We start from the raw sequence: 20,039 nt of genomic DNA, 5'->3' as shown, positions 1-20,039 counted from the left end.
CAGCGAGAAAGTCATAATTACACACTGCCATGTAAATTGCATGTCTGTGTGTCCTGAGACAATGCGCTGGGAAAAGACAATAACACCTGGGATAAGCAAGCGTGGCCCATTATGGCACAACTGTAGGCACGACAGAGTGAGGCAACACGCCTCTGAACATCCAGGCCTCCTATGACAGGACAAGCCTTTTCTCTCTCTCTCTCTCTCTAGACTGAAAGACATGCCCCCATTGTGTTAATTTGAGGAACAGGATTGGAGGCCCGGTTTTGCAAGCAGTCCTGGAAGAACAAGGGAAGTGGTTACAACTATTTTTTTCTTTGTTCCTGAACATAAATCTTAATCGTGACTTGGAGATGTGTTTTTAAATGCATGACAAAGACGTGTGCCGTTTGCTCACAAAGCGCTGAAAGTTGCAGGAAAGTTCCAAGGTGTAACACATATAAGTTAAGTTCTCTTAGAGCATTTCTTTAACCCGTCCTATTTTCACTTTTCTCAGTCCAAGTCCGAAGACTTCTTTTTACGTCTGATGCAATTCGACAGGCTTTCCCTGTTTGAGAAAAGAAGTCATTGATGTTGTGGGCCGCATGTCAGCAAGCTGAGAGTTGACTGACAATTCAGCAGTGTCTCCACGGGCCTCATTAGATCCTCACTCCTCCTGGGTGTTTGTGTGTGCGTGCACGTCAGTGTGTGTATTTGTATGCGGTTAAAAGAAACATACATAGGCTACAGTTGCATACTGCATCTTCCATGAATTGCACACCGGGTTGTTAGTGGTTTTCTTGTACACAGAAATACATGTTTGTACGCACACACACAGGTGAATATTTGCCCTCAGGGTACATATCATTGTTATCCTGGGCAACAATATGCAGAGAATGCATTTTCAAAATGATGCTCAGACAAGATGTTCATTTTGTTCATCCAGATTTATGATGCAACCCTGTAGTGTGACACTGACCCACAATGTAGTTTTATATACCCAAAACCAAAACAAAATAGAGAAAATGCAGATTTTTTTTCCTAAACGTACCACATGTCAGAGATATAACGGACTGTGCACGTCCCAGCAGGTGTAATTACAAATATTCAGTGCTCATGCACCATAGCCTCATGAATGATTAATAAAGAAATCAAATATTAAAACAAGTCAACACAGAAAAATAATAATGACATTCATAAGCAGTTGCAGAAGAGGAATATCTCTTAAATACTGACACTTCTCACACATGTCTAAGTTTCAACAGGGTGCTATTAAGCTCCGTTGGCATGCAGTAAGTTGACTGTTGTTCGCAGTAAGCTGTAACAGCACAGTGAGATATAACACTAATGTGATAAATTAAAAAAAAATACAGTGTATCTGAAATGTTTTATTCCAAAGTGAGAAAGCCACCATTTCAAAAACAAAAGGTATTGTTACAGAATGGTTGCTGGCATGAAAATAAAGCACATTAAGTGATTGCTGCTAGAAAAATGATTGTGATGATTATTTTGTGGACATAATCACACATCTATGATTACCAAATTATACATTTTAGGTATCTTTCATGTGTTTTGTGTTGTTATGAATCCCCTTACACGGATTTATTCATCAAAGCACGCTGTACTTCTGCTTTCGCTTTAAAAAACAGACAAAAAAAATTTCCTTACATCTGCAACACCTGAAAGAAGATTTTTTTAACCTCCTCTATATTTACCTATAAGTCTCCCTCCCCTCTCTCTACGACTGTCTTGTTAGAGTCGGATTGGTTTTAACTGGGAGTTGATGAGGGGTCAGGAGAGATGCGAACAGCCACAATCTTAGCCTGGGGGCAGATCGACTGGTGGCCAGAAAATTTATTCAGAGGGTGCTGTCCCTGCATCTGCCTTACTTTGAAGTTGCTCTCTCAACTCTGGCTTGTCGTACGTGACTGTGTGTTCATTCCCCCCCCCCCACTGAAGAGAGTACGAAAAAGCAGAGATGGAGCACTCGTGTGTGTCGATACCCATGTATGTGTTTTTCCCTGTGATGTGTGTTTGCGTGGTGCTGTGTGTGTGTGTGTTGAGAGACAGTGAGAGTGGGCAGGAGAGAGGGGGGGGGAGAGATGCTGTGAGCCAATCCATACTCGCTTTGGAGAATTCAAGGTCATTCTTTCATGTTTTGCCAACCATCGGTCAATCAGTTTCCAATCAAAGTGGTGCTTAATTCAGCAGTAATTCCCATCCCCTCATCAGGTTTTCGCCTCACTGTTTCAGAGGTGTTATAGCATTTCCCTTGTCTTCCCTCTGATCTGCTGCAGTGTGTCCAACATGTCTTGCCAGGCCAAACCCGCCCTGTCAAGCTCTCTAATAATGCTAGTTAAAGTGTGCGGAGGACATGTCAGATCACACAATGTGTTACCGCTGCTTCCATCTATCTCACTTTAGGAGATTTAGGTCCAACTTTATTGTCTTTGAAGTGTACCCAAGTCATGTTCTTTTATTAATCCAACAAGCTCTCCAGAATGTCTCCATTTGGTTTTGTAGAGATTGAATTTCGGGAGATGGAGCAAAACAACGATAATAATAGATGTGGTCTCATATCTTTATATTTATGATGCTGCTATTCACATAACATCATGTTTATATCATCATAATATGTTAAACATATTGTTGTCCACCTGTGTTCTGGTGTTTTTATCAAAAAAAGACAGATTAAAGGGTTTTAAATCATTCAGTATCCATCAGTGGTGTTGATTTATCATTTTTTGAACATCTTGAAATCTTTTTTTGATCATTGGACCCCATTATACAAACATCGAGTGTGCACAAACTTTCTTTCAGACATCACAGATGGATCAACAGATTTATAAGACAAAACATTTGTCTTTTCAACCAAAGGGCAGGATCCAGATGAACTTACACAACTTGTTTGCATCACCGCTGTACCATATTAGCTCACCTCCTCAGTCATCACCCTAAGTCTGGATGGGAGTGCCTCATGCAATCATGGATCTTACAAAAATAACCTCATATCCGTTTTAATCCACAGAAAGGTTCCCTTTCCAGGCTGGTATGGGCGTATATGGCATTTAAGACTGTGAGGATATGATTAGATGACAGTTTTTACTGCCTAAAGGGTGTAACTGAAAGACTGTAACACTAAACTGCGCAGAGATGGGAAGAAAGGAAAAAAGAAAGTTTTATTCCTGCCTTTCTCCTTCTTACTGGTGTTTTGTTGCATTTGTAGTATCCTTTTCCAGAAGGCTCCTGTTTTCAAGACAAGACTGTTCATGTGCAGAAAGAATACTTAATGAAGGCATCTTACTTTAATGCAATAAGTGTTGTTTATTTCTATATGTCAGACTAGAATTGTGACAACATGTAATTCAGTGAAATACAGACTGAATAACCACATTTCTGCCTGGTGCCTCAGACAGACTCCAGTAAAGATAATGAATGAATGAGGGAATGAGTGAATGAATGAATGACTATTGCCTTAGCAAAGGCTAATCAATGCTACTACAAAGAGTGTAACATTATAAGACTTGAAAGACATCAAACATGTCCAAGTCCTCCAGCGTGGATTTACATGGTTGCTAAGAAGTGCTCGCTCACGCCTCTTTACCGAAATACATGTTCGTGTTTTTCTGTATTGCAGGGGATGCTTTTAAGGAGCATTATTTCTGAGAACTTCAAAGCCTGCCAAAAGCACTCTCCTTTTAGAGTGTGCAGCAGCTTGAAAATGTACTTATATTTTCCAAATGGACAGGAAGAGGCCCTCACTGGTATTGAGGTGATGCTAATGCAGCGTGGCGCTAGTTTTTCAGTGTAACTCGCTTTACAGCACAAAAATACAGCCTGTATTAAATACTATTAACCTTTTACAGGCCTTATTTTATATTTACTTTAATTTCCCGTCATTTTAATTACAAGAAGACAAATATAGTCTTTATTTTGCTGTGTCTATATGGAAATTTGTCTTTTATGGTTTAGGGAAAAAAACAAGCACAGCCAACAATGCCAACTGGTCCGCGTGGACACTATTTACTATGCACAGCTCTGCGAATGCCATAATTGTCCACCAAGCCTGAGTCAGACTCTATCCAGATGCTTTAGGATTTCTGCTATCGCCTGGTTTTATTGATCCAGTTAACATTATCTCGCAAGGTCACAGTTTTCAACTGTCTGTGTTTTCTCAGCTGAGGACGCACTGCGCCGCTCCTCGGAGGATTGGAGATTCTTTCCTGTGATGTAAACCCTGCCCAAGTGAGAGGCTGTTGACTTTATTTAATATGTCCGCCAGATTTTTCATGAGCATTAAGCAAATGAAATGGTTTGCATTATGTGTGAACCATACATTCCGCAGAGGCATGCATGGCTGCAGACAGCTGGAAGTAACTTGAGCCTCTCGGTCACTTATCAGCCCTGGCATCCCTGCCATTTCCCATAGCCATCTTCAAGCCAGAAGAATCCAGCCATTGTTTTCATCTCTGTGGGCCCTGTGTTAACTCAGCAGTGCCTCGCTGATTGTTGCAGAGATATTAAAGAAAATGGTAGATTTGTCTTTGTCCATATAACCCTGTCTTGTGACAGCCAAGCTCTATGTGTGTGTGTATGTGTGTGTGTGTGTTTTTAAGGGGGTTCTACTTGATGCAGTTGTAGAGAGCAGCTGCACCTGCCCTGTATGTCAACAACAGGGTCTGGAGCAGACACTCAAGAAGAGAGGTGGCTTTCACACTACTGGCCTTGCTGAAGCTGCTTACTTACTTTCCAAAGACAACAATGACCACGCTGCTCTGCTGCGCCACGGAGCTTTTAGGCTCTATGGGCTTGGCGCCTGGTCTGTGTGGCCTCGAGATTATCTCTTGACTGAGCCCTCCACATACAAGCTTATTGGACTTCCTCATGCCCCCTTGTTTTCGTGGCTCTAAAGTTTCCAGGATGCTTTTTGACTGTCTGTTTTACACATAGAGACAGGATCCCCCGTGGGGGTTGTTAGGAGGTTACAGGGGGGTAGTAAAGGGGTCAGGGAGAAACTGTCAGTCTATTTCCTTTCTCTGGCCTTGGGAAACTGCACCACAAGTCTTCTGCATATTTTTAGCGTCCTTGCTGGCTTTTGTCTGTGTGTATCCACAGGAGATGATAAAGTTATTCCCAGTGTATGAGGACTTTTGTTTTTCACATGGATTACTTATTATTAGTGTTGTCTTTTTGGTTCTTTTTTTTTCACCCTCTCTAGCTATAGAATGACCATGTCCAGCACACAGTCAGAATAATGCACCGGGTCTGGAAACCATCATCTTTATATGTTAGTGCGTAAATCTTTCTTCCATAGAATTACTGCACAACCTTCTGCTGGTGGTTGCCTCATACTTGAATGTCTACAGCTGGTAGAGTGTGCACAATCACGGGTGCAGGGTTGCCGTGGAGAAAAAGAAGGTTTGTATTTTTGTATGTGTTGCATTCCTTGTGTCTATACAATTTAACTTGTATTTTTGGACATAAGGGGAGAAGACTGACATCTGGCATGTCTTGCAAAACTCATCTATGTTGATTTGGGTTTAAATTATGTAATACATTTACATTCAATTAGATCATTTATAAGGGCTTTGTTAATTTGGGATAAAATGTGTTCTTGTGTCTAGGCTGTGAGGGAGTAGGTACTCCCTTGGCAAGAGAAAATCTATTTTCCTAGTACTTTTAATGTTGCTATTAATTCAGAGGGTAAAATAGGTGCCATGTTTTGCTGTTAGTAAATTGCTGGCAGTGTACTCTTTGCAGGGAACTGCGTCATGCTGATCAGGCGCATCCGAACTCTAAGAACTGAAAATGGACATGATTGTAGCGGACTGTTTGTGCAAAGAATTCCAAGAGAAATGGCATGAGATGAGGCAGATAATTAAGTAAAGCACAAAACCCAGCATGCTCTCTTCTTATGTGAACTTTGTTCCAAGGTTAAGGCAGGTATTGAGTGGCCACATTCAGCTGAGAGAGCGAGCGTTCATAAACCTGCTGGGCAGTCACGCTCATTTGCATTCAGATGTTATTTACAGAGAATCATCTGAACAGTGCCATAGCCCAGATAATATTGCTCACAGACATGTATTACCTGCTGCACCACATTTCTTCCTGTGCTATCTCTATGTGCATCAACACCTCTGTCTCTGCAGCTCATTCCTTCTTCTGTGAGCTGCTCATGTGGTCGTTAAAATAGACACTGTATGTCAGTTAAATAATTGCAGCCTTTTTTTAAACCACTGTACATGTCGCTCTGCAGAGTTTACACCATCTCTGAACCATATAGGTTACTATCATTGCTTCTGTTCTGGCGACGGTCACTATTTGTGTTGCCACTCATGCGCTTCAATGTCATACAGTAAGGGCTGCTAGTACAGTGTGTCTTCTTAAATAGACTGGTGAGAAAGGAGAATTTAGTTGTGAGAGTAAGAGCTACTGTAGAAATCCTCCGAGTGAAGAAAACCACCTTGAAGATATTACAGGAAAACAAAAAGCATGTTTAACCACATTAAAATTATCTTAACCAGACTGTTGTTCTTGCTTTCTAATTCCACAATACAATTATCACTCTGTGAATGGGAAGGTACGTGCCAATAAAAATAAGTCATTTCTGTTTTGCTTTGGCCCACCTCTCTATAATGCTCGACTCTGCAGCTGCACCGTGCTGTGGAAAACAAACAGTGCAGTGCAGCTGGGCTCCTCAAGACAGCGAAAGGGGAATTTTAATCCCATTTTTTTTCTCTTTGGCACCAGTCAGATTTATTTGGTCATAAAGAAAGGAAAAGCACCCCACCATCTGAGAAGGATTGGGAAGTGAGAACGCAAATTATGCCAGAACCCCACTTGCAGACTTAGAAACACAACAGGCCAGGAAATGAATCCCCAATAGGTCAAAGTGCTCAAAGCACAGAGGAGTCTAATTAACTCAGATAGTGACACATTACTGGGTTACCTGGACAGCTCCGATCAGCCTGTCACACTTAGAGAGAACACTAAGAGCAAACTAAATATGCTGCAGTGCAGATTTTTACAGTGATATCATTCACAGTAACAGTTTTATCACCGCGAGGCACATAAGCACTACAGCCAAAGGCTAACCTACACGTGTCTCTCATACATTCCCTGCAGCGTGGTCTGAAAACAAACTATCCAGAGAGCCTCAAACCATTTCCAGCTGTCACGTCCCTCCTCTAGTACAACTCCTAACCTGATATGACAGGGCGAGATGAGGTGAGGGTCAGGCCTCCAGGAAGATTCATAACATGTAACTCAAACTGTGAGCATTATATTCATAATTGCCTGTGGTTGAAAAGTGAAGATGGCCATGTGCTGCAGCTATTGTCTCTCATGTTACCTTTATTAACTCCTCATCTTACTTCAGACACTACAAGTCTTCAGACGTACAATAGCAAGACAAAGAACAATTAGGCAGTGGTGGAATGTAACAAGTACATTTACAATTAAGTACTGTACTTGAGTTCAAATTTGAGGTACTTTTTACTTAGTGCTTCTTTTTTATAGTGTCATTTTATACTTTTTCTCCACTAACTTTTAGAGGTACATTTTGTACTTCTTTGCTCTGATACATCACATTTATTTGGCAGTTGTAGTTACTTTACTGATTAACATTTTATATGCAAAACATTTGATCACCTTATCTTAACTTATGAAATATGACATTTTGTTACAAATTAAACTACCCCTTAAAATGGTTAATGCTACTTCCCCAGTAATAAATCAATAAGATATATAACAATACAACAACTACTGTGGCTGTTTAACTGTGTAACAGATACTTTTTGTACATAATACTGTGCTACGCAATATTGACAACATTATCTTTCATTTGGAATTGTGTTTCCGAGTCCAATCTTCACTCTCTTCTAGCTGCTCCACTGTGCTCATCATGTTTGTGTTTGTGAGTTTAAGAGTTTTTCAGCTGGAAACAGCCACCTGCTGGGTTTGCAGAAAAGTATGAGAGCGGTGAGAGTGAATAAAAATAGAAGAAAATCTGCACTGAGGTGATAATCATTTTAATATTGTCAAATTGTTGCATGATTCTAAAAATATAAATTAATAAATTATAGCTGCTTTAAGTAAAATTTGAAGATTAAATACAGGGCAGTACTTATAATGGTGTATTTTTACAGTGCTGTTGCAATGTTTACCCAAGTAAAAGATTTAAATACTTCTTCCTCCATCCGCCTATATGCAATAATTAAGTCTGGAAAATGTTTTACCTACGAATGTGAAAAACAGTTGATATTTTATATATTTTAGTTATCTGTTTGCACAACATCAAATGTGATACATAGATGCAAAGAAACTATATTACTTTGGGGACAGATACTAACATAAAGGATTCACAGCCTTTTTGTTGCTCTCGAGGTGCTGTGGATATCAGTCCATTAGTATTAGGCTGATAAAATTCAGTGCAACAAACATCTGGAATATTGTTCAAAGCTCCTGTTAGCTTTGCTCCATAAAAAAGATAAATGTGTCCCTGTGAATGTCCAGAGAATAGCATGTCTACTCATTCCATTCCTCCGGTACACTGAGGCACAGGCCCCAGAGCTCTTTCCATTGCAATAAAAAAATAAGACTATTGCTCAAAAGCCTTAATAAATTAATTTCACAGGAAATATTGCATGGATGCCGTTTGACGCAGACACAAAAACTCAAATTGAGTTTGTATGTAGTCTTAGGAGAGGTGCAAGAAGTTTCCATTATGGCAGCCTGGTGTCTCTGTTTAACTATCATAAACGTCTGCTGTTATGAGGCGACATATTTAATCGGCCTGCAAAAACAGCATTTATATGGGTGTTTATGCGCTATGCTGTTTAAAAGGTCACTGCAATCAGACGCATGTATCTGCACTATAGTCACAGCCAGTGTTTAAGCTCTGTCTGTGGTTAAAGTATAACATTTGTGTCTTGAAAACAGTACAATACAACCACTCCTTTCTTGGCTTTTTTTTTCTTCTTTAATGATATCCCTTACCCTCTGTTAGCTGCTCAGATTGAATTTCCCATTTTTCTATGGGAAAGCTTGTGGACTACGTACTCCATTAAAGATATGCAATGAACGCACGCAAGGAACAGAGCTCTACACATGAAGAACATACTAAACGGCAATCAGGATGTTCAATATGAAATAGTCAGTCGGAGCATTGTCCGGATTTCATTTCCTGAAACTCTTGATAGTGACTGGGATTTCGAATAAAAGACGGTGTGACAAGAGAGGGAAAAAAGAAGCAATCTTGATGTTTTGTTTTTTAAGGGGTGCATTTGTGGAGGACGGGGGGGGGCTCTTTATCATGTCTTACTATCAAACCTCTTACCTCCCCTTTCGGGCCTTTAGGAGCATCCTGTGACCCCCGACCTCCTGGACAATAGAGGCCAGGACGTTTCCCAGTGAGCAGCGATGGAGCCAACAACAGGAACATGAGGGGTGCTCCTGGGAAACAAACTGTTTATTGTGCAGCAGGATGGACAGCCCCCCCATGTCCCACTCACTTACATTTACACACAATCACAGAACTACACATCTCTTCACAGTCCTGTCAAGCAACAGGTGCCAGCTTTAATACCTCTGTGTAGCAACATTTATATTCAAATCTCCCATATCTTCTGAGGAGATGGTGTGCATGTGTAAGAAAGGTGCAAAGATGATATTTCCTTTTGACCTAAGTCACAAAATATTATCATGCTTTAATTAAAAGGACACTTTTTATTTCTTTTATTGTATTTTTGATGTGAATTGACTCTCTTGTCCCAGGACACAGCCTGTAGAAAACCTGTACACATTGTTTCAAATGTTACTTTCTCCTTAATTTCTGCACTGGCTCAGGCAGCAGATGATAAGTTTATATTTAGTCAGAGTTTCTATTTGATAACAGTACCAAGTCATTTGTTGGTGCTGCCACTGCCTGTCTGTTTCAGAGGAAATCCCTCCTTTGTCTCTCAAGGAAGCTGGGAAACTGGGAAAACCTGAAATTGTCATCAGAACTCAAACAGCTGGAACACATTTGATTACGGAGAGTCACCGCTAAATGTATTAGTCAACACTCCAGACTAGTTATTACCTATGCTCTGGAGACTACTCATTGCAAGAGCAGCACAGTCAAACAGTTTCCAGAGCTGTCAATCACCGTGCCAGAAGTGTGGTGCAACACAGAGACACAGAGGGCTCTGGGGATTGCTCTTTAAGTGCTTAACCCCAAAGGATTACTGGTTCTTTATGACTATATGTGTGGTTTGTGCCTGTGCTCCACATGATGCACATCTGATAAGGGTGGATCAGAGGTGATAGACACAGGGGACGGGATCTGAGCTCATTTTTGTTGCTCTCTCTGGAGAGGCATTAAATCCTGATAATCAGAGAGGAATTAAAAAAATAAGTCATGAATCATTTTGGAGATGATGAATCCATAACTCATGCTTGCTGTTATAATGTTTAGTAATATTGTTTTAATCCAAATGTGGAAAGTAAAGCGTATTTGGACAGGAACTTTACGTAAGTGCAGTTTGGAGTACTGGTTTTACTTGAGTTTTTCCATTTCATGATAGCTTTTTCTGTTATTTTTCACTTCAGACTAAAATCTTTGACATTTAATTCAGCACATTTCTCAGATGGTTGAATGCACTTTCCCAGTTAGAATATTACATGCAAAACATATGATAAGCTTTTTAATCTGATGCATATAGTTTAACATGCGTTTAAACAACACTTTAAAAATTACTCAAATTTAGTTTTTGTATTTTTGATACTACTTTGAAAAACTGTCAGCAAACAAGTCATCACTCAGTCTGTCGCTTTAAGGAGGTTTGTTTTCTGAAAACACTAAAATGAAGCATTATTTTTGTGCTAGGACCCCTGCTTGTAAACAAGACATCCCGTAACCAACTATGCAATTAAGCCAAAATAAAACCTGCAGAGTTCTCTGCAGCCACAGTAAAAGCATATAATGCATTTTAATAAGCACATCCTTGAAGCCATAAATGTTTATATGATTGCATCATTTAAACCTTGTAAGCCAAAAAAAACATGCAGTCACCAGCTTGTTTTACTGCCCAAAACACGAGAAGAAGACAGGGGGGAAGATACAGAAAGCTTTTATAATGGACTTTTAGTTATTGATCCAAGTTGTAAAACACACTGATACTGATAAAAGAAAGCAGAAGGACGATATAAGGAATAATTCAGAGAATTTCTAGGTCAAAGGCCATGTTAACACTGACAAGCAAAATCAAATCACAGCTAAGGAAATGAGCCATGAAACACTGATTGCTCCATACATAATGACCCTTTTTTCCAGTTGCTTAGCTCAAGAATTATTTGATTGTGCAGAGTGCTGACTTCACTGCAAACATGAGCGCTGCCTGCACATATTGCCTGAGTGTATAATCAAATCAAGACCATTGATACAAGGAGTGAACAAATATCTCTTAGTATGCAGGAACAATGGATCTTTGTTCCATAGGAGAGCCCTCAGAAAGCTAATACACTGACCGAAGGTAGAACACCTCTGGGGATTGTGAGCCCAGCTTGTGCTCAGCATTAATTGGTTGTGCTTTTATTGGATAATTCAGACATTAGCAAGATCCATTTAAGTTAATTTTGAAAATGACAGTGAGCATATGTGCTTTGTCGTGGTAACCATGGGAAAAGTGCCACCGAGAGGAATATGCTTAAGCTCAGACGCAGCTTTAACATAATTGCCACAATAAGTGGAATGCTCTCTGTTATACAATAAAACTTCTACTAATTCATGTGACCAAAAAGACGGATCACTGGAGTCTGCTGAGTCCATGGTTTCAAATAACAGCACTATAGGCTATTTTCCTCATGAGACAGGTCAACTAAGCTCCCACCCCCACCCATATCATCCCAGTTCTGACACATTCACACCTTGGCTCATACATCAATTCAGAACTTGGGGCACCAGTCCTGTAACTAAAAACTCAACTTCTGGATATAGGTGGGAAATTCCCCACACAGGTCAGTGATATATATATGTTGCTTAATAGAAACAAAGACATTGCTTGCTTATTGCTTTGAACATTTACAAGGTAGCATCACCCCCAAAACTTTAGGGCTCACTAGTGCATCTGTCAACTCTAAACCTCTAAACCCCATAGGTTTAAAGTACACAGTAGCGAGCAAACCAATGTGATTTGAGATTTCAGAGGAAACTACAGTAGGGTGACTGTGGGAGGCTTTGTGAACTGAGGCTTCAAGCCAACAAAGTGTGGGCTTGACTGTGTCTGAAAACCTCATGCTGATAAATGGCCTCTCCAAGTAGACAAACTCAGAACACAAGGCCCCTGCTGCACAAGACCCAAACTGCTACCTCTGCTGCTGGCTGAATCTGATTACAGGCAGGCCCTGAGGACAGGCAGGTCATTGAGAGCACAGAGATGAGCAAACAATAAGATATTATCTGAAGGAATCTTCAGCTTTCCAAAGGAAAATGGTCCCTCTCAGTGTCACATTGACGATAGGATCCTCAACCTGACACTGAATCAGCCATTTAAGAAGAATGAACACTGCGACCCATTCATACATACTCACTAAAATAATGAGAGCTCTTTTTTCACTCTTGTTTAAGACATATAAAGGGAAGCTCATGAGGCTTTGCGAGACAAGGCTGTGCAGAAACCGGAGCATGCAGCTGACTCAGATGAATATGCCTTTACAATGATTGGGTATTGAATGAACAATTCTATAGTCTTTTTCTTTATTCTTATGTACGTGTAAATAATACACGTGTTTGGCTTCATTGTACTTTGCTGCTCCATTGTCATGCACTTCGATACTTAAACAAATTATTTATTTAAATAAATGAATTAATTCTGAGCATGCAACATTCAGTTTAATAATAGACACCGTAAATCTTGCAAAAACGTCTTCCGGTTGAAGCTGTACATAATAATCTATTCTGGCCATGTCTTTCCTGTGTGTGTTTTTGCTCTTTTCAAATAGTGACATCTTGTGGACACCTGAACTCAGCTATTGTGTTGAAGACTGTATTTGTTTGAATGCATGTATTAACTTGTTGTTACAACACCGCCTTCCTATCTCTATTATCAGTGTTGTGAACGAGAGGATAAGGATGATGATTGTATTGTTTAAGCTTTGGATTTAATTACTTTATAACAAAATATATTTACAATTTAATGCAAATAAAATAAAATAAAAACTCTTGATCTAAGGCAGCATGTGATAAAGTGACAAACAGAAGGGACAGAATTGGTAGCCACAGCCACAATTTCTGAGAAGCACTTGTGTAGAGCTTTGTGTCATAGCATTATATCAAGACAAAATTTCATTTTGATTAAATAATAGGAGGTCAAATTCTGTTGTTTTTGTATAAATAAACACTAATTATTATTATTATATTCATTCATAATTAAAAGTCATATAATTTAGATTTTTTTGCGAAGTGAAACCTGTCAAAACGATAAAACACGTAAAAATGTTTTTTTTTTAAATAATTTAAAAACTACAATCATGGAAGTCGTAATTCACAACTCACGTCTTGTCGAAAAAAAGTCTCGCGATATTACCAAAATCAGATTTGCCAGGCACGAAGAGCAGTAGGGGATGAGAGGAGACAGCAAAATACCTCGGTTGTTCTGAAGCTACAGGGAAAAAAAATCAAGATTTAACACAACAGATAGAGTAGAAACCAAAAGCCCAGAGCCTGTTATATTTTAGAAGTGCTCTCCTGAGTATACCTACAGTGAGAGTTGGAAGTACGCGGCCACAGAAGCCAAATTGTATGTGTGAAGTGCTAACTGTTAGCTGACAGGCTACCCAGCATAGCCATTGATGCAATGGCGTTGAAAAGAATCCAGAAGGTGAGTATGTGTTTTCCCCCTGTCGTGTGCCAATCATACCCTCTTTCAGACGTGTTTCCCTGAGTGTGAGACCCCCTGTGAACATCTCACCGGTGTGTATCCTTGTCTATAGCTCGACTTAGCCTGTACTTGCCTGCTTTTTGTGCTCCTTTTTTTTTTTTTTTTTTTTAAAAATGTAATTCTCAAGACAAAGACGAGCTAACCACTGATGCCCTGTTGGTGCATTGCCACAGCACGTTAGCTACCAGTAAACCACCCCTCAAAAACAGCGCCTTTTTATTTTGACAGCCCTACGTTTTGCGCTTGTGTTAAATATTTCATTATTATCGGACAGCTCCTGATCCGCCACTTCGATGCAAACAAGTAAAATTTCGCAGTGCAGCACAAGAAGAAAGCTGCTTCGGTTTGATTGGTTGTCATGCACAGGATTTGTTTTTGAATTCTCAAGCTTGTTAGTTGTTGTTTTTTGTTTTTTTTTAAATAAAAAAATCCTTGTGCTTGGTCACTGGCAGTATGGCTGTTGATGTGTTTAGTCGCAGTTGAATGACAGCTGCTTGCTGGTTGCCAAAATTGAACCCCAGTGTCGGTGTTGCCATATATGGAATAGTAAATGGGGCACTGGAGCAGGCCACAGTGTGTATTTATATAACAGAATAGATAACACTTCCTTTCAAGAGGTCTTAAATAACGGGCTTAATTTCTGTTTAACCATCTGTTTGTGTTTTCTTGCCTGTGCTGAATAATATGTAATGTGGTTTGGCCATGGCGTTTACATTCATTGTTGATATAATAACCGGAAACCTCCATGGACTAAATTTAACTGGTGACTAAAATGTCCTGTAACCAGCATTTACATGTCAACAGCCCTGGATTAGGACTGCACGGCAAACATGGCTGCGACTGGAAAGACTGGTGGTAATAACAACCTGGCTGAAATGTGGGGTTTAACCTCCAGAAAGTTAAGTTAGTTAACTTAATATTGAACCAAACACTATATGGATTAAGCCTCAGTTAAGTTTCAAAGAAGATGGTCTCTCTGAATCCCTCAGGACAAGTGGAAGTTAGTTCAAAATAAATAGGATTCATCCATGATCCATCATTTTGACATACAGTGCATTGCCCCTCTAGCGTCAGCATATTTTATTCTGCAATATTCTGTAATGTTTGCAGTGTACGCGTAAGTTTACTTACTTTTTTTGTGTGTGCCCAATATAATAAAACAATCCCTCTGTTTGCAAGCCCAATTTAAAACTGTAGCAGCTGTCACAATACTGCAACTGACCCGTACATCTTTTTCTTTATGCGACTGCCTTTAGGAACTGTCAGACCTGCAGAGGGACCCGCCTGCTCAGTGCTCCGCTGGACCAGTTGGAGATGATTGTAAGTAGTTCATCAATGTAAAGCCTGGGTGTTTTTACATTGTTAGATTACATCGTTTGCATTTATTTTATACTAAAGGTTATTCATTTATTTTTTCCCCCCGCAGTGTTTCATTGGCAGGCAACAATAATGGGTCCCGTAAGTGAAACTGTACTTGAACCCAATTGAAATACGATTGAAGTAACAAAATGAATGAACCAAACTGCTGCCTACAGACTTATCTTGTTTCTATTTTTATTTCAACAGAGTGACAGCCCATATCAGAGCGGAGTGTTTTTCCTCACCATTCACTTCCCGACAGATTACCCCTTCAAACCACCCAAAGTGAGTGAGGGTCTGCCGCGTGTTTCTACTCGCTTTAACTCACTCCTCAGTCGTTTATTTTTTCTGTGGTGCAGGTAGTTGGCTTCACTGGAAAATTACAATGTTCTTTTTTCTGTTTTGTCACAGGTTGCATTCACAACAAAGATTTACCACCCTAATATCAACAGCAATGGGAGTATTTGTCTGGATATACTGAGATCACAATGGTCACCTGCACTTACAGTATCTAAAGGTAAGGGGTAATACAAGATGTATGTTGACATTTTTATGTATTAAAACAGTTGGGAGTGTTGCACAGTACAGTACTTTTAGCTAAACAAGCCAAGTCACTCTTTCAAACATTCAGCATCTACATTTGAAAAAAATAAATACATACAAATTGCATATGCAGAATCAGAAAGAAGAAACTGCTGCAAATTGGTGTGTCAGTCACTCCTCAAGTTGAAAGTGTATACTTTTTCTGGTAAATCCATATCTTAGATTCTCTTCTGTACTATTAAATGTTTAAATCTTGAAATATTGATTACCTTTCAGCTGAAGTCTTCAGCTCTTTTAGGCATTCAGGCAGCGTTCGGTGTACTTCTCCACTGCTAAAATACTGCATATGTCAGAAAATTGAATTTCTTGTCACACTGCAACATCCAAAGACCATTGACATTCGAGTACATTGTATAAATCGGTCATAATTCTGAGAGCCTTTACTTTTTCCCTCTGGTAATGTTGTTCTTGTTCAAAGAGCAAATGGAGTCTAGTTTCAAAGTTCAATTTAATAATATTTTTAACAGGATACAAAAATTCTGCTATGAATGAATGGATTACTGCCTGCATATATTTGTTCATTACAATAATATTGTCAGGGCTCAACACACAGTTTAAGGTATTCGGTCATATATATTGACATTCTAGTTTATCATTATCGCCCAGCCAGACTGCGATGATTATCTAAAGATGCCAAAATCACATCTGGCAGTGCAGGAGTCAGGAGTAGGTCTGTCTATAGCCAATAAATCCCCTCTCACTGTCACATTAAGATTCTAATCTAAATCCTGTCTGATTCATTCTTCCACAGTATTATTGTCTATCTGCTCTCTTCTTTGTGATCCAAACCCGGATGACCCACTGGTGCCGGAGATCGCCCATACGTACAAGGCTGACAGGGAAAAGTGAGTATTACACATGAATGAGATTTACCTTACATCTCTCATCTTAGCTCACTTTCCTGCTGACTCATTATCTACAAGTGTTTCAGGTTCTCAGTTTGCAGGTTCACCTGATTTCTTTTCTTCACTTTGCATGTGTTTTTCAGGTACAACAAATTAGCGAGAGATTGGACACAGAAGTATGCAATGTGAGAGTGCCAGGGAGATCAAAATACAAATGAGAACAAAAGAAACACGTTTGATTTGTAACTTGAGGCAAATGAGCAACAGAGGGAAAAAACTAGCAAACAGCCCATCTTTTGGAGGAGGAAGCGATACAATGAGGTACAGTGCCACCTGGCTTTCCATGTGCTGAGCTGCTACCATGTGCTGTCCTTCATGACTTGTATGGATCTGCTGAGCAGGACCTGATGGGCTCCTTAAAGCACTCCCATATGGAATACCGGAAACTCTTCACAGTCCATACCGCCACACTCAGACTTTAAACTGTTACTCCTGCTATTGTGATTATCACTATCATCGTTGCTATTCATACGCATCATTTTCACTGTCCGTGATTCATATCGTTGTGCTACTCAGAAGGAAAAATTTTCGATTTATTTAGGAGATTGGCTCTCCCTTCATTTCAGAGGTACTGTCTGTGTCCCACTGGATGTCTTGTTGTTACTGTATTTCCATGTATTTAGTGGCCTTTCTGTGTTATTATTTTCGGTATATGTGCAATTGAGGCAGAATGTTCCCTGTCCAACACGAAATGGTGCAGTGCCATCACCAGCAGCTGATCTGTTGGCACATACTGTCTCTACCCCGAAACAATGTGAAAGATTAAAAAGAAGCATTGGTCTCTATCACCCATTGCATTTTAAATTGTAAAAACAGTATTTAGTGGTTTTGAAGACACTGGAGAGCTGCTGTTAGGAGGCCCTTGCCTCACTGTTCCGGGGCTCCACAGGGTGAATGTCAACTTCCCTTTTTCTCACACATGCTGTCATTGCCCTTTTATCCTGTATAAGTAAACACCCATGGCTGGTGTCCATAGTGCACAAAATACTACTGTTGTTTGACTTGTTACTTGTTGTGTAGCTATGAACATAGCTACTCTTTGGCCTATAGCTAAGCTGTGTGCCACCTCCTCAGTACAGTTACTCAGGTATCTAACCAAATCATCAGCCTTTACATGCAGTGACCCATGGTGAGAAAAATGACCAGGGCTCATATCATCAGGCTTCTTAAAAAAAATAAAAATAATAAATAAAAAAACTTATCTAAGTTCACTGGTTTGTTCATGTAAAAGAAAACACTCACGCTTCCTGAAGAGGCAAAATGATCAAAGACAGATCAGCACTCCTGAAGTTCTTTATGCATATAGGCCCTGATTTCCTGTGTTGCACAAAAATATGCTGTCCCAGAAGTACTGTTGTTTTGTCACATTGAGGGTTTTTTTTTCACTATCCCTCTCCGGTTCTTTGCGTCACCATTTCCATTTATTTTTGAACAACACTTGGATGTGAACAGCTTTTAAATGACGCTGTTAAACATGTACATGCTACTGTTTTTCTAAAATGAAATGGCCTTTGGTTACAGCTGGTGTCACTTAATACTAAAAATGGGAACTTAAACGGACTTGACATTTTGCAAACCCAGTCATTTAATGTCATGTGCATCCCGTTACTTGAGGTGAATAAATACAGTAACTTGCCATGACAATTTAACTCGCTTTAAATATCAGGTGATGTGAAGTTTGTCAGCATTTCTTTATGTTCATATTCATGATCGGGTCTGCAAACATTTGTTTTTGGATTAATAATCCACATTGACAGTAAAACAGTTAGTCTGGGTGATACATTTGTGACCTTTTGTATTGTATCTTTGAAAGCTTTAGTTTTAGGCAGTTTTCTTTTCCATTCATGTCACCAGAATTTAACATGATTGTGATGTGTCATAATGTAATATTAGTTTTAATATACTCCATTGTGACTGTTGGATAAAGTAGTTAGGAAATGCTATGATTTTTTTTTTTTATCTTGGCTCATAATGTGCTGATGCTGCCAATATAAAGGGAATTATTTGATGTTTTAAAGGGGAAGAAATTTAGTTATTGAGGCATTATTGAGTGGATTCATCCAGAAAGGTCCATAGTAAAGCATGAAAATATTAGAAGCTTTGATTGTAGAATTAACATCACGGTTTAGGCGCCAAATATAGATTTTCATCATTGTTAGCGGCTGTAGAGATAATTGTCAAAAACAAGTTGTCCTGAAATACAGTATATACTTTGAAAATATATCCTCTAAATGCAGTGAAAGTCTTTTTTGCTGCCAGACCACAATTGAAAATGACTTGTGTGTAATAGTACTAGTTCAAACTTTGTGTGCATTGTTGTTTGTTCATCTGGCTGTTTATTTATTTGAAAGCGGAGTATCTTCCAACTGTACGACTGAATGCAGCCTCAATTCATCATGTGAGTGATGCGACATTGACTTCCTTTGTCCAGTGTGCTCAATAGAGTTTATATAGGCAGCTTAGCATGCTTTGCACTCTGGAGAACCTTCTCACAGCCATTTGCCAGATATCAGGGATTTCGTTACAATTCATCTGCCTAACACCTCTGACTAAAAATTTTAGCCTTAACCCTCATTTTGTGTATATATAGAGAGAACATTGTCATAAACTGTAAATTTGCTATCAGGGCTGTATCCCCCCCTAAATGGGTGGTTCATTTCATCAGTAGACATGGAAATCCTGCTTGAACAGCACCAATATTTTTCAGCCTGGCTTTCTCTGAATGCAGGACCAGCCTTCATGCATCTTAAAATTTGGAATATATGTGTGCTTGAACTGCCACCATGAACGTCCACATGTCCTCACATAGCCTACACAAGATAACTATTGACCGTGTCATAACATATGAATAAAGCTCATCTTGGTTTACTGTTGTCTGCAGTCATTTTTTGTGTGTCTTTACAGCAGTATGAGCCAGAACCAGCTGTGCATTGATGGCATTAAAGGAGGAGCAGATGCCTGTAAATAATAGTTTAAAGCTGCAGCAGGTATTTATGTTTTATAAAAACAACCTTTTGTTATATTTGCTGTAACTTTAAGTGTATCCCAACAGTAGTACACAAGAATAAACCTAATTCCTCTGGCTCCTAGTACTTCTAATGGGATTTGCAAGAATCCACCGGGCCTCACCGGGCCTGACCTTTGGGTTGGTGGCTTAAAGATTGATTGTTGATAGTTGAATGTCATTTCCAGCATCGGTATTTGACAACCTGGGAATGAAACTTAACAAGCAATCATCTTTCTCCTCTCCTGTCTGTCTAATGCACTACTATCA

General features: G+C 39.5%; 1 protein-coding gene across 3 annotated transcripts; it reads left to right on the top strand.

Annotated features, from left to right (window-relative positions):
* The first annotated feature begins 13,542 nt into the window (after positions 1–13,542).
* Positions 13,543–19,638, top strand: ube2d4 (ubiquitin-conjugating enzyme E2D 4 (putative)). 3 transcript variants are annotated; one of them, XM_035657823.1, is made up of 7 exons: positions 13,543–13,838; positions 15,155–15,218; positions 15,325–15,356; positions 15,465–15,542; positions 15,669–15,774; positions 16,612–16,705; positions 16,849–19,638. In XM_035657823.1, exons 1-7 carry the CDS (start codon positions 13,815–13,817, stop codon positions 16,892–16,894), a joined length of 444 nt encoding a protein of 147 aa, XP_035513716.1. In that variant the 5' UTR covers positions 13,543–13,814; the 3' UTR covers positions 16,895–19,638. The 3 variants fall into 3 exon arrangements, with proteins under 3 accessions (XP_035513716.1, XP_035513717.1, XP_035513718.1); XM_035657824.1 differs by having other exon boundaries at positions 13,819–13,930; XM_035657825.1 differs by lacking the exon at positions 13,543–13,838 and adding an exon at positions 14,504–15,015.
* Positions 19,639–20,039: the final 401 nt, after the last annotated feature.

This window comes from Morone saxatilis, unplaced genomic scaffold (genome assembly GCF_004916995.1).
Source record: "Morone saxatilis isolate NCDOM2014 unplaced genomic scaffold, NCSU_SB_2.0 Contig16, whole genome shotgun sequence".
NCBI classification, from domain to species: domain Eukaryota; kingdom Metazoa; phylum Chordata; class Actinopteri; family Moronidae; genus Morone; species Morone saxatilis.
Note: the sequence above shows the minus strand (reverse complement) of the source record. Positions and strands in the feature narration are given on the sequence as shown.